Genomic DNA, 14,884 nt, shown 5'->3' with positions numbered 1-14,884 from the left:
CTGTACATTTAGATACAGTACCACTCAAAATAGTTTGAGTATCTGGTAGAAATCAAATTCAGTGAAATGAAAAATGTGGTAATTTACTTGCCTTTTAAAAGCCTGCTATAAAGGTAAATAGTCTCAACTGATCTCAGCCAATATTAGTAGTGTTAAAATATGAACCCTCGTGGTCAGACGAAAGGAGTTTTATTTAAACTCCACCACCTACCAGTGAAAAATTGTTCCCTGCAGATTTTTCTAGCATTTTGTTCTTTAAGTTTTTACATGACTGCTATTTAAAGAGACACTGAAGAAGCACTGCATTGTTCTTTGGAGCAGACATTCTGATTTTCAAATACACTTTTCAGCACAAATTAAAGTCTGCAACTAAAACCCTGGGCTTTGGGGATATTTTTTAAAGCACCATTCTTGAAGTGCACTTCTATTCACTTAAAAAGATTGGTTTGGGGAAGGGCTTTGTAAAACTTTCACACCATACTGTATCTCACCCACCTGAATGCAGTAAGACTTTATCGTCTCTTCAGTTTTCTTTGCAGATTATCAGAAAAAATAAATGTAAAAATATAATATAGTCTAAACAACAACAACAAAAAATCACCCTATAAATAAATATCTTTCTTAATGTAATATTTGCTTATGTAGCAATCATCATAGCTCTGTAAGTTGAAGGAGGCATTAATTCAGACAATTCATGTGCAATTGTTATAGGGAAAATATCTATAAAAACTTCAGCATTAAAGTAGAGTGTAAAGAAACAAGAAAAGATTTTAAGTCTTTCACAAATACTGAGCTGATGGTGAACTTCTCTTTCACAGATACTGGTTAAAACCACCATATTAGAAGTGATCTTTTTTTAAATTTTGGACTGCCCTATTGTAAAGGCAAAAAAATGCAATATAAGAAATCACAATTTTTGCCTGTGTTAGCTACAAGCATCGCTCCATCCTGCCACACATTTAATTTTACTTGTGCTTCAGTGTTCATCTTTATGTCAAAACACATTAAATTTCACAGTTCAACACCATGGCAGAAGAGAAGAGGGCTAAGACAAATACAGATGAAGAATAAGAAGCTAGGAGTAAAAGTGAGACATTTTGCTTGCTGTTAATAGCAGCATGAGAAGCCTTGCACCAGAACATGAGCAGTCTCTAAGTGAGCTGTGTTCTAGCTATGTACCAGCTCCAACGTGAAATGAGACCTGGGCACACAAAGGTATCTCTTATCCTTTTTTCTCCCTCCCCACCTCTTCTCCCTTACCTTCTCCCTTTTGGTTTCTACAGGAAGGAAACAGAAATAGAAATGCTAGATTGGAGATGCAGTACATTTGAAACCATTTCTCAAACTGGAAGACTTATGGTCAAGGCCAAGGTGAAGGACCATGTTACATCATATCTGCTCCTTGCACTGTTAAGTCCCTTTAACTCCAGTTAGACACTGCTTTGTGAGAATACCCCACGATAGCAAAGTGGTATGTATATTCCTGGAGAATCAGTGCCTCCTATGGAGCCCAATAAAGAAAATTAATTATTGCAATTGTTTTCTAGAAGCCCCTTTTCAGATCTTTGAGAATGATATGAACTCATTTCATAGTCTTCGAAAGATAAAACAATAAAAATAAAATTAAAAAAAATGAATAACAGAATCTTAACCAGCTTAAAATAAGATTAACTAGTTAGATTTCATCTATTTTTTCTGAAAAGTGATTTTCTAATCCAGAAGACTTCACAGCAAAAAAGAGAAGGAAAAACAATGCACAGGCCAAAGAATTCAAAGATATTAACTTTAGTTAGAAGATATAAATTTGTTAAGTTCCATGTAAAACTTCACATGGTACAGAAAACTCGCATTTCAAGTTGGAAAAGGAAATATCTCCATATTTAAGGGCTCAAAATAGTATTTTTCCTCTTTTTTTTTTTCCTAAAAACATGACAAAACACAATAGTTCATCTTTACATTTATGGTATTTCCTATCCTTAAATAAAATTCAAAAGAAACATTCATAAACACTTATAACTCATGAATTATTCTTAAAATGGTTTGTACTACACTATTGCAAGAATACTTAAGTTCATGGAGTATACAACTATTTAAAATAAGCAAAGTTCACTTTAATCAACTGACATGGACTTTAATGTGGCATTTGCTAATTGAAGAGCACTCATTTGGCCAGTGCTGACAATTTAAAATCTTACAATGGTTATTCTTGGATAGCTGAAAGAAAACTGGCATTCTTCTTAACAAGCCCAGCCTAGAATCTAACACTGAAAAATTTACTACCTTTCTACCTCAATGAAAGATCAGCTGAAAAATCAACAGATAGTCTAAAGCTTTGCCCTTCCTAGTACAATAGCGAATAGGATGTTAAAGTCTAGAGTATATTTTTTAAACTCATTTCCCTAAGTGTATTAATAAATATTTTCATGTATAAATGGATTTTAAGTTTATGATTAAAGTAAGGTACTTCAAATAAAACTTCTAATGTTTTCAATACATTTGCAAAGAAACCAAGATAAAGACAAAAAAGATGATGCAATAAACCTAAAAAAAAAAAAAAAAACGGATTTTCAAAGATAAAAGTTTTATGAAGCAATAGTTGTAAAACAAAAACTTGCACAAATTGAATTAATGTGTTTGTTGAGAGGTCTTGTTTGAAGTGTTGTGTTTATACTTATCTGAGCAGAAGTCTGTTATCATGTCAAATATCAGCATTTAACCCATGACCCATTTAACCCATTACTCTTCCTTACTCATCATAAAAGTTGTGGGAAATGAGATGAGGCTAACCTGTGTGTCTTTCTCATTAACCTTTCCACAGCAGTTCATTGAATCATTGAACTTTAAGCATCCTAAAAACCTATGTTCTGGAGCTTCACAGCTGATAGAAAGCCCAGAGGTGAATTGTATTCAGGAGTTTGAATGCCACATTGCTCAACTGAAGTTTCCACCACTAAAGTCCACATCCAAGGTAACAGGGCTGTTTTTATTCTGACCAGAATCAGCCTTAAACCACCAACAGTGTTTAGCATAGAGTGGTGTTAATAACAAGGAATGAAGGAAAAATGACACTAATTGAACTGGAATGAACAGGACTACTAATATCTAACACATAATCAAGCCATTTATATGGCTTTACAGAGCCCAGTGTTGGGTTTGTTTGTTTGCTTTTTAAGTAATTTTTATTAAATCATGTAAATAGGATACATGGGGGTAGCCAAGGACATCACATTTGTCCTCCCGTGTGCATGAATGATAATTTCCACAGGAAGCACTGTTTCACAGTCATTATGGATGATCACCAGAGAAGTTGTGGATGTCCCATCCCTGGAGGTGTTCAAGGCCAGGTTGGATGGGGCCTTGGCCAACCTGATCAAGTGGGTGGCATCCCTGCCTATGGCATGGGGGTTGGAACTAAGTGACCTTTAAGTGATCTTCCAAGCCAAACCATTCTGTGATTCTATGATTGCTGTCATGCAGGGATAAAGGGATACAAGCAGGGATATCCTACTGTAAATATTTTTGCTATGAATAACTCCCAAGATAAATCCTATGTTGAGAACATTTTTTAGTAAGCTATTATCAGAAACCAATATTTTTTGACACTTCCAAATAATTGTTACTGCCAGTGAAGACAGAGAATATTAATTCAGTTCTTCAGATACCATATGAAGGGAGAGTGACAACAGAAAAACACAAAACCTGAAAATATGCACAACACTTGCAGGATCATGCCCAGCTAAGTTTAACACTGTTATCTAAATTAGGTCCCTTGGGCTCATACCACGTTCTTCCAGGCAGACTGAATTCCTCATGTATCAAATCATCTCTCCCATATACTCATCCTAATACATAGTTATCCAATCCATTCTTCTTTTGCCTATATATTCCACATCATGATATATTCACAGTCAGACAAAATTTACATTAAATAAAATTAGAGTATTTCATCATGATATATTCACAGTAAGACAAAATTTACATTAAATAAAATTAGAGTATTTCCCATAATCCCCACTTTCTTCTCCTGTCATATAGCTTGAGCATTTATCTGTTTTTTTGTTATTTTTATTAAATCACATTATGTATCACAGACACACAGTGGTGATTGGTATTGTACTGAAGTAAGATGATGGAACATGACTTATTTTATGTTTGAAATACCACATACATTTAAAAGGCTATAAATGCATTTCTTAAAGAGAAGATTAAAAATCAAGCTGGCAATTTTATTAGCATGTAGAAACGGATAATTACAGACCCTACAGCAATGAGCACTTCTTATGCTATGAAAGTAAGAAGCAAATTTTTCATTGGTAACAAAAAGATTTCTGTGGGTTATTTTCATAATCCATAGGGCAGATTGACCTAGTGTAATGCTATACGAAAAACAAACTCAGAGACAGATTAGTAAAAATTTAAAGCTAACAAAAAATGCAGTACCTCGATTAGAAGAGACATCTTCAATGCTCTCTATGTTCTTTTATTTCTCAAGAAAAACAAAACTTTCTACACCCTTGATAGATATAAAATCCCTATGTTAACCTCTGGAAATCATCCAGGCAAGAAGACTATACTGTCTTTATTTGACCATTTGCTGAAAGAAATAGTATCACTATTACACGGGCTGCCCTCCTTTATGTTAATTGTCTTGTTTATGATTGCAAGTTTCTTTGATAGCCAGACTAAAAATCATACTATGCATATTATCTTTCCCTGCCTTCTGCTTACTTATATATGCTGTCACTCAGTAATTACCTTCACATCAAAAAAGAGAAGAAGAGAAAGCTAAAGAAGAGAAGGCTCCAGGGTGAACTCATTGTGGCTTTTCAGTACTTAAAGGGAACTTATAGAAAAGATGGAGAGCAACTCCTTGCTCAATCAGATAACGGCATGACAAGGGGGAATGGTTTTAACTAAAAGAGGGGAGATTTAGATTAGAGGTTAGGAGGAAATTCTTCACTCAGAGGGTGGTGAGGCACTGGAACAGGTTGCCCAGAGAGGTTGTGGATGCCTCGTCCCTGGAGGTGTTTTGAGACCAGGTTAGACCCCGGGTGACCTGATCTAGTGGGTGGCATCCATGCCTATGGCAGGGAGGTTGGAACTAGATGTTCGTTAAGGTCCCTTCCAACCTCAGACTACCAAACAAAATTGTATTTCTCTCCAGAGGCACAATGTTCATTTTTTGCTCTGATGTCTACCCTTGACCATGTACAGCAAATAGCCCACCACTCCCTATCTTCTTTTCCAATCCCCACTGACTGACAATTATATCTATTTTTATGCTTTAATATTTATCTTTGTGTCCATCTTATAACTGACTTAATAGATCACATCATTTCCTTTTATCCCTGCCCATTGATAATATGTTAGTCAGAAACAAGATGTGGGGGAAAAAAAAAAAAAAAAAAAGAACTGGAGGCCAGGCAGGTGGAACAGAAATATTCATGCTTGGTGAAAGGAGGTAACATGAAAGCTGAAAGAATCTTTGACTTAACAGTAAATAGTAAAATGGGAACTTTAAATGGCATAGATAAACAACAACAAAAAGCAAATAACTCTTTACTTCATATTTCACCTTAGCTTTGTAACATGGGAAAAAAACAAGGGGACACTGCCTGGAGTACTGTGTTCAGCCCTACCTTACAAATTACTAGAAGGATAATAAAAAAATAGAGTATAAATAAGATTTTTCAGGAGAAAGATTAAAGGATATAAATACAGTTTTATGGAGCAGTTTCCAAGGTGAAAGAGGACTGTAATTTAGTTGGACTGGGTCCAAAACCCAAGAGCATCTTTAAGGAAATTGCTACTTGTGATCTTGGCAGTTATTTGTTATTTGCCTTCAGATTTCTCGTGATCATTAAATGTTGAATTCCAGAATGGTTGAGGTTGGAAGGCACCACTGAAGATCACAACCACCTTGGGAACCACCACTAGTGACTGGCCTCCCGCTGAACATTGTGCCAATGACCATAGTAGTGTGTACCTCTCCCTTCCCTTTGTCAGCAGGTCATTATCTCATTCAGAAATAGGCTCCTGTTTCCCCTAGTCCTCCTTTTGTTGCTGATATACCAGTAGAAGCCCCTTTTTGTTGCCCTACTACCATGTATGATGGACTCAATGGTTAAAATACATGAATTTTCATGGTTCTAAAAAAGATTTTTATGGTTTTCATATATTCTAAGTGAGATGGGAATCTTCTTATTAAGATACCAGCAACAGCGAGGTATCGAGATACCAGCATAGCAAGGTATCAAGAAAAGCTCGCAAGAACCAGAAACAACAAGTTGAATCCATAGCAATTGAGTAATCTTTTCTCAAAGGCAATCTTGCTCCTCCCCTTGTGAGCACAGTTCTGACAGAACTGGTTTCTATGTCTGTTGATGGGAAAGGTGGGAACAAGGAAGAAGGACTGAATACATTCTGGGTAAGATACTTGGTGACACTGGCCAGCACAGTCACAGCCAGGTATGTGTGGTTGGCACCTTGTATCTCCTAAACCAGCAGTGTCCTCTGGACGCTGGGCTGATTAAAGTTCCTTCACCACTGGTAAGGAGGATCTATGTCTTTCTCCCTCCTTTCCCAGGATAATTTTTTTCCACTTAAATGCCATCCTATCCCACCAGAACAGCACTTCCAGCACATGGGTCTGAGTTGCTTGGGTGGTAAGGATAGGACATCAAGGGTATGGCCAAACAACCAGCTGGCAGTCTGGAACAAGATATGCATCCCCAGATCTTTGGGGAAGGAAGGACTCTTGATCCAGGGAAGGAAGCAATTAGATGTGGCTCTGAATGGATAGAGAGTCACCAGGATGTCCTGGTCACTAGGCACCTCCACCTCTGTTATGTCAAGGTGCACTCACCAGATTTGCTCCACAACCTTGCTCACTTCTCCTCCTCAGACCACCATCACAAAATATGGTTCGCGAAAAAACTACTTCTAACAAAGGCCCCTCAAACACAGTTGCATAATTTGAGCTTAGCTTGCAGGTAGGGAGGAAGAAGCTTGCAGGTATGGGAAGTAGTGTACTGTGATGCATGAATCCAAACACCACCTGAGACAGACATGTCTGGTCAGATAGATTTCCTGCACGGAAACACCTGAGAAGGACACACCAGTAACAGTCTACACTTGCCCTGATTACACCTTGGCAAAAGTCAGGAGCAGAAGGTCATCATCTCCACATGCATGGTATACATGAATTTTCCCTGGTGACTTCCAAAGATTTGCAAGATGAGATAGAATCACAAAATCATAGAATCATTAGGGTTGGAAAAGACCTCCAAGATCATCTGGCCCAACCATCTCCCTACTACCAATGTCACCCGCTAAACCATGTCCCTAAGCACCACAACCAACCTTTCCTTAAACACCCCACCACCTCCCCGGGCAACCCATTCCAATGCCTAAGCCCTCTTTCTGAGAAGAAATTTCTCCTAATTTGCAACCTAAACCTCCCCTGGTGCAACTTGAGGCCATTCCCTCTAGTCCTGTCGCTACTTATCTGTGAGAAGAGGCCAACCCCCAGCTTCCCAGAGCTTCCTTTCAGGTACCTGTAGAGAGCAATAAGGTCTCCCCTGAGCCTCCTCTTCTCCAGACTAAACAACCTCAGTTCCTTCAGCCGATCCTCATAGGATTTGTGTTCCAGACCCTTCATCAGCTTCGTAGCCCTTCTCTGGACATACTCCAGAGCCTCGACATCTTTCTTGTAGTGAGGAGCCCAAAACTGAACACAGTACTCGAGGTGCAGCCTCACCAGAGTACAGGGTGATGATCACCTCCCTGCTGGCTATACTATTCCTGATACAAGCCAGGATGCCATTGGCCTTCCTGGCCACACTGCTGGTTCATGTTCAGGTGAGCATCAATAAGTACCCCCAGGTCCTTTTCCTCTGCACAGCTTTTGAGCCACTCTGCCCCAAGCCTGTAGCATTGCATGGGGTTGTTTTGACCAAAGTGCAGGACCAGGCACTTAGCCATGTTGAACCCATCCCATTGGCCTCTGCCCGTTGATTCAACCTGTCCAGGTCCCTCTGCAGAACCTCCTTACCCTCCGGCAGATTGACACTTCTCCCCAACATGGTGTCTTCTGCAAACTTACTGAGGGTGCACTCAATTCCATCATCCAAATCATCAAGAAAGATATTAAAGAGGATGGGCCCCAACACCGACCCCTGGGGAACACCACTGGTGACCTGTCACCAGCTGGATTTCACTCCGTTCACCACCACTCTCTGGGCCTGGCTGTCCAACCAGTTTTTAACCCAGCCAAGAGTGTACCTGTCCAAGCCACAGGCTGCCTGATTGTCCAGGAAAATACTGTTGGAGACCGTGTCAAAGGCCTTGCTGAAGTCTAGGTAGACTAAACAGCCTTTCCCTCATCTACCAGGTGTGTCACCCGGTCATAGAAGGAGATGAGGTTGGTCAGGCTGGACTTGCCTTTCATGAACCCATGCTGACTGGGCCTGAGCCCCCGGTTGTTCTGCACATGCTGTGTGATTGCATTCAAGATGGCCCGCTCCATCAACTTTCATGGCACCGAGGTCAGGCTGACAGGCCTGTAGTTCCTCAGGTCCTCCTTATGACACTTCTTACAGATGGGTGTCACATTAGCAAGTCTCCAGTCATCCAAAACCTCTCTGGATGACCATGACCACTGATAGATGATGGAAAGCAACCCAGCAATCACATCTACCAGCTCCCTCAGCACCCTCGGGTAGATCCCATCTGGCCTCATGGACTTGTGACAGTCCAGGTGGAGCAGCAGGTCTCTAACTGTTTCCACCTGAACTGTGAGGGGTTTCTTCTGCTCCCTGTCCCAAACTTCCAGGTTGCGAGGCTGAGTAACCTGAGGATAAGTGGTCTGGCTAGTAAAAATGGATGTAAAGAAGGTATTAAGAACCTCAGCCTTTTCCTTATCCTTACTAGTCACGTTCCCCCCTGCATCCAGTAAAGGATAGAGATTCTCCTTGGCCCTCCTCTTAGTGTTAATATATTTGTAAAAACATTTTTTGTTATCCTTAACCACAGTGGCCAGGTTGAGCTCATGCTGGGCTTTGGTTTTCCTGATTTTCTCTCTGCAAATGCTGGCAGCTTCCTTGTACTCTCATGAGTTGCCTGTCCCTTCTTCCACGAGACATAAATTCTCTTTTTCTCCCAGAAACTCAGAAAAAGTTCCCTGCTCAGCTATGCCAGTCTTCTTCCCCACCAGGTCATCTTATGGCACTCAGGGACAGCCTGCTCCTGCACCTTTAAGACTTCCTTCTTGAGGAGCATCCAGCCTTTCTGGATCCCTCTGCCCTTCAGGAGGGACTCCCAAGACACCCTGCCTACCAGCATCCTGAACAGTTCAAAGTCTGCCCTGAAGAAGTCCAAGGTAGCAGTTTTACTGATGCCCCTCCTGACTTCACCAAGAATAGAGAACTACCATTTTGTGGTCACTCTGCCCAAGACAGCTCCTGACCACCACATCTCCCACCAGTCCTTCTCTGTTTGTGAACAGCAGTTCTAGCGGGGCACTCCCTCTGGTCGGCTCACTGACCAGCTGAGTCAGGAAGCTGTCTTCCACACAGTCCAGGAACCTCCTAGACTGCTTCCTCAGGGCTGTATTGTATTTCCAGCATATGTCCAGGAAGTTGAAGTCCCCCGTGAGAACAAGTGCTGGTGATTGCGCAACTTCCACCAGCTGCTCGTAGAATGCCTCATCCGTCTCTTAATCCTGGTTTGGCGGTCTATAACAGACTCCCACCAGGATGTCCACCTTGTTGACCATCCCCCTGATCCTTATTCATAGGGACTCTACCTTATCGTTCCCAGACCTGAGTTCAACAACATCAAAACATTCTCTAAGATACTAACAGTATATACTGGTAGAAGACCTTGAATCAGAGGTGTGAAACCTAATGAGGGACCCTGGGCAAACAAGGAAGAAATGCAGAAAAGAATCACTCTGTTCTTTGAGGAAACCTTCATGAATAAAAGTAAGCAAGATCAAAATCCTCAAGAGATACGCATAATACCTCTTAATGCCAGGGGAAGCCTCTGAATATATTGAATCAGGGTACACTTGACTAAAATAAATCTTTTCCTAAGGCAAGTTATGAAAGAACTCGTGAACTGCCTGCTCAGGGAATGAGAAGCTAGAAAAAGTGGGCTTTTATGTTCTTTCTGCTAATTAATATCCAATACTACCTTCCTGTGACTGTTCTGGATTCAGTTCTCACATCTTTCCTCACAATGACCACGGCCTTCCCCAGTAATTATTTCCACTGGAAAGCATACATACAGAAGGTAAATTCAGAACATCTGTGTATCATCTTCAGTCTTTCCAAAGAGTAAATTCCAGTGAATAATGCTGAAAGGACTAGTTACTCTTTAAACATCTTTGTTTCTGCTTTCCCTAAGCCAGTGAAGACTTGATTTAGACTCTCAGTGAAGAACCTTTTCCTAATATTCAACCCGAACCTCCCCCGACAGAGCTTCATGCCATTCCCTTGTTGTTATTAAACAACAACAATTATTATTAATAATTACACCAGTATTAAACTACAACTTGACCTGCTACTGACCATTGATTACACTTTCACTTATAGCTGCTGAGTAGGTGGTCCAAAAAATAGTAATTGCCTTTAGATAAATCAGTTTACTTAAGGGGATTGTGAAGTTCTACTCAGTCTGAACTGAGGCATCCCACCTTCTCCCAGGGTTTCACTGTAATCACAACACCTTTATACACTCTATCCACACTACATAAAAATTACATGATCAATCTTCTGCTGGCGTTTCAGTTCCCAAAAACAAATTAGGAACACAGAGTCACAGAATGGTTGAGGTTGGAAGGGACCTCTGGAGATCATCTGGTCCAAGCCCCCTACCAAGCAGGGTCACCTAACTCATGTTGCACAGGATTGCATCCAGGCAGGTTTTGAATATCTCCAAAGAAGGAGACTCCACAACCTCTCTGGGCAACCTGTGCCACTGCTCTGTCACCCTTACAGTAAAGAAACACAGATCTATTTTATAGACCTTTTCGATAGATTTTCTCATTGGAGGATCCATTGTGTGTCTAAAGGAAAAAATGACACCTTTAAAGAGAGAAGTTTAAAAGTTACCTGAAAAACTCCATGAAAGAGAAGCCGTAACCATGCTGTTCAGCAATTCCTGCACAAACAACATTTGCAGATGCTCCAATCAATGTCCCGTTACCTGCAGTTCAGAAAACAAATACTGTTTTATAGTCATGCTCTGTTTCTTACCTTTCTTCTGTTTATTCTGTGCTAAAGTCTTTAGATGTACCAGTTAGAAAAAAAAAATCAATTTCTGTTGTATAGACTTGAAAAGAAACATACAGACAATATTTCTACATCCTATAAATAGTTCATTGCTTTCAAAAATAAGCCTGGTATCATTCTCTAACTCTACATAAGCCAGGAGAATAGGGAAAGAACATAACACCAATCTAACAGTCATCAAAGTGACACCAGAGATTTGCATTCAGATAAACTTGCTGATTTTTTTGTTTCTTATACAATAAGATGCCATCAGATGAGCTGAAAACAAAGGATGAGATAGCACACGGAAGAAAACAGAATTTTGCAGCAATATCTTCAACTAACATTTGAGGATGTTAAGAAAAATGGATGCCTTTTTTCCCTACACAGGCATGACATTGGCAAATTAATGTCTTTTATATATATATGATAACTAATTGCTGGTTGGGTTTTGTGTTGCTTTTTTAATAAATAAAAAAGTCAAACGATGGAAGAGACTAGATCTGTTTCACATGTATTTGCTGAAGTCAAAAGGATCACCACAGTTTGTTTGCCAAACCATAATGTTTCTTTAATACATAGAAGAAAATACCTTTATTTACTGAACTTCAACAAATTACATTATACAGGTCTACGAGAGGAAAATGCAAAGGCAAAAAATGCCTTTGTGTGCATGTTTATAAATGTGCATGTTTATAAAGCACATCTATCTTCTTGAGAGAACTACATATCTCTTCTTTTTTCTTTTAAGCCTTTTCCAGTAACTAATTTACTCCTGTTTTTTCTCTAACCTTTCAACATTGTGGCAACATAAAGAAATCAGGTATTCTTCTATAGTTTTCACATATGTCATATCTTAGACTTCAGAAAACTCGTATACTTGACTTCCACAAAGCAGCAAAATATGGCTTTGGCAAATATTTCTGTTCTAAAGCATATTTGGGACACCTATGTTCTATTCCTTCACTGAAATTTTGAACAAAAGAGGTAAGCATCTGGAAGATATTTTTTTTAAAACTGTGGCAAGTCATCTCTTTTTTCATACATCACTACATTAACAACCTTTTATTCTAAGCACAAGTCTTCATTTGCTCTCATTGGCATATAGTTACTCTTCTCGTTTTGGCCCTGTTAAACATTACTGCTCAGTGGAGACTCTTCTAGTCTGGCTTTGAGAGAAACTGTTCAGAAGGTAATTAATGTTGCAGTTAATTGTTTTGACTTAATAAACATTTCAGGTCACCCTCAGCTCAGTTTACCAAAGAATAGGTCAGAATAAAGGCAGAAGTATGATTCCCCTAAGTATTCACTCATGGTGCACATACTTTTCCTTGAGGTAAGGAAAACATCTCCCCATGACCTCAACCCCAAATAGACATTTTATATCTTTAATTGTTCCCTCCCCTTGACCAACCCGTCTTTTTTTTTTTCCATTTTTTCTGCTTTTTCTGCTCTCTCAGGAGCTATGCTAGGTGAGCTGCCTCCTACTTGCTGTTTTTAAGGCTTTGACCTTCCAAAGTAACTGAGCTTGTTTTCTTTGTCCTGTCTTTGACTAAAAGTCTATTTCAGTTATTTCAATACGAGATATGAAATTGAACTTAGAACACCAGAATTCCTGGTAGACTTTCGCATAAGAAAGGCAAGACACAAAGCATGTGGCTTAATACAAAAACAGAGCAAGTTAACACAGCTGAAGTTATTAGGGGAGTCAGGCAGGAACACTTAAATAATTTTCAATTCCGAAGCTAATCACTAGTCTACAGCCTCCAAACATTTCATAAGAGGTTTCTGCTCTACATGTAGTGCAATTAGGCATCACCATCAGAACAATATTACTATAGACAAGGAATATAGCTCTGGTTTCAAATTAAGGAAACAAACGAAACTATACTTGTCCCATGGCTGTGACAAGATACAGCCAAGATCTCCAAACAGCACACCCTCTTCGATACTGTACATGTGTTACAGTAATGCCTTCAAATAATGAGGTATTATGGAAAGAGTTTCTGTTTCAGCATTGAATTGATTTCCCTGAGTAGATTTCACTTGAGGAGAAATCATCACTTTAAATGTTATCTGAAAGAAGTGGTATTTCTTTTTCATTTGTTCAGGCTGTGTGTGCAGTTTAATTAGGTATTGGCTCAGCAGGCTTCAAAGAACCGCACTGAAATTAACAACCAAGGCAAACTTTCGTTTCCCCTCCAAGGAACATCCATCTCAATGGCAGCCATTTAACTCAGCAGTGAAATAATGAAACCATGACCTCTGAATCACAGATAAGTCAAGTCTAGGTACATGTACATGGGAACCTATACACATTAACTTGTTCAAATTGATGCAAATGAAGAATAAGCATTTTCTAGGATTTCACAGAATCTTCACTTCATTATCACATCATCTTCAACCTTAAGAATAATTAATCTTTAAAAACGTAGCAAAGACTACTATTTGCTTGTATGTTCAAGCTGTAATAGCACACTGGTCAACTGTATCAAAGTACAACACCGTAATAACCAGTATATCAGTTTTGATGACTACTGTAACTCATCCTTTATAACAAAGCATATAGTTATCAAGAAACTATATTCATTACAATGAATTAAATGCAATATTTCTAATATCCATAGTAGATGATATGTTTGAGGTAAGCCATAAATATTATCTTTCATACCTATTCTGCCTTTTTTTCTTGGTATACTGCAGTCATTATTGTCAATGCTAATTATGCTTAAAAATTCATAACCATGAAATCAAGAAAACATTTTTCCTTAATGCAAAAAATATATACATGTATATATTCACTTTGATGTGTGATCATAGGAAGATCCAGACATGTCAGTTAAAATGCCAATGCTATATAGGCGAAAATAACAAAGGAATCCTTATGGATCATGATCATTTTTCTATGGACATGCCCTAGCTTTGCACAATTATTGCAGAAGCACAATAGAAGGTCTTTGAACATTTCTGTCCAGAAAAGGTGACATAAAAGTATCTTTTCTCACAGCAAATTACTTTGAATATATTTAGGGAATGCAAAATCAATTTTAAGTATAAGAAAGTATTCAACAGTTGTAGTTAAAAATAAATCCATAAAAAAAATATCCAAAACCAAAACCTACTTATTTAAACGTGTCTTTCTATATCAATCCAACTTAGAGAAACAAGTGGGAAGATGTTGAGAGAGTTTGGTAAGTCTGATTTGATACCTGCAGTATCCAACAGACCAGTTTCTTCCAGCCTTTTACTTCCATTTGCAGCTACTTTCTCTCAACACAGTGTTCAGTTGTTACCCTCTGCTATAGCACTATAAAGACTACACTAGAGACTACTAAATTCAAGCCTAGAACTGGTATACCATATCTAATGCACCTCCCTGGCTCAGCAGACCTCCCCCTTGGTAAACAAAGTTCATCCACGTGGCTACAATCTGCAATGCACTGAAAAATACTTTGGGGAGAACTGATTAATCTTACCAAAGGAAGGGGCTGGGAAATTGGGGAAGAACCATAATAAGCAAAGGGAGAGACAGTTTACATCAGTAATGTTTCCTCTCACTTTAAACCTCATTCCCAGCTGTTGGTTTTACTTGGTAGCAGCACATCTATTAC

General features: G+C 39.1%; 1 protein-coding gene across 1 annotated transcript in view; it reads right to left on the bottom strand.

Moving 5' to 3' along the window:
* Positions 1-14,884, bottom strand: part of OCA2 (OCA2 melanosomal transmembrane protein) — a 191,375-nt gene that overhangs the window by 29,184 nt on the left and 147,307 nt on the right. Inside the window, 1 exon segment of the mRNA XM_035558138.2 lies at positions 11,115-11,208. Within this exon segment, the coding sequence (XP_035414031.1) occupies positions 11,115-11,208 (94 nt within the window).

Source organism: Cygnus atratus, chromosome 1, assembly GCF_013377495.2.
Source record: "Cygnus atratus isolate AKBS03 ecotype Queensland, Australia chromosome 1, CAtr_DNAZoo_HiC_assembly, whole genome shotgun sequence".
Lineage (NCBI taxonomy): Eukaryota > Metazoa > Chordata > Aves > Anseriformes > Anatidae > Cygnus > Cygnus atratus.
The sequence above is the reverse complement of the archived record's forward strand: the minus strand, read 5'-3'. Positions and strand labels throughout refer to the sequence as shown.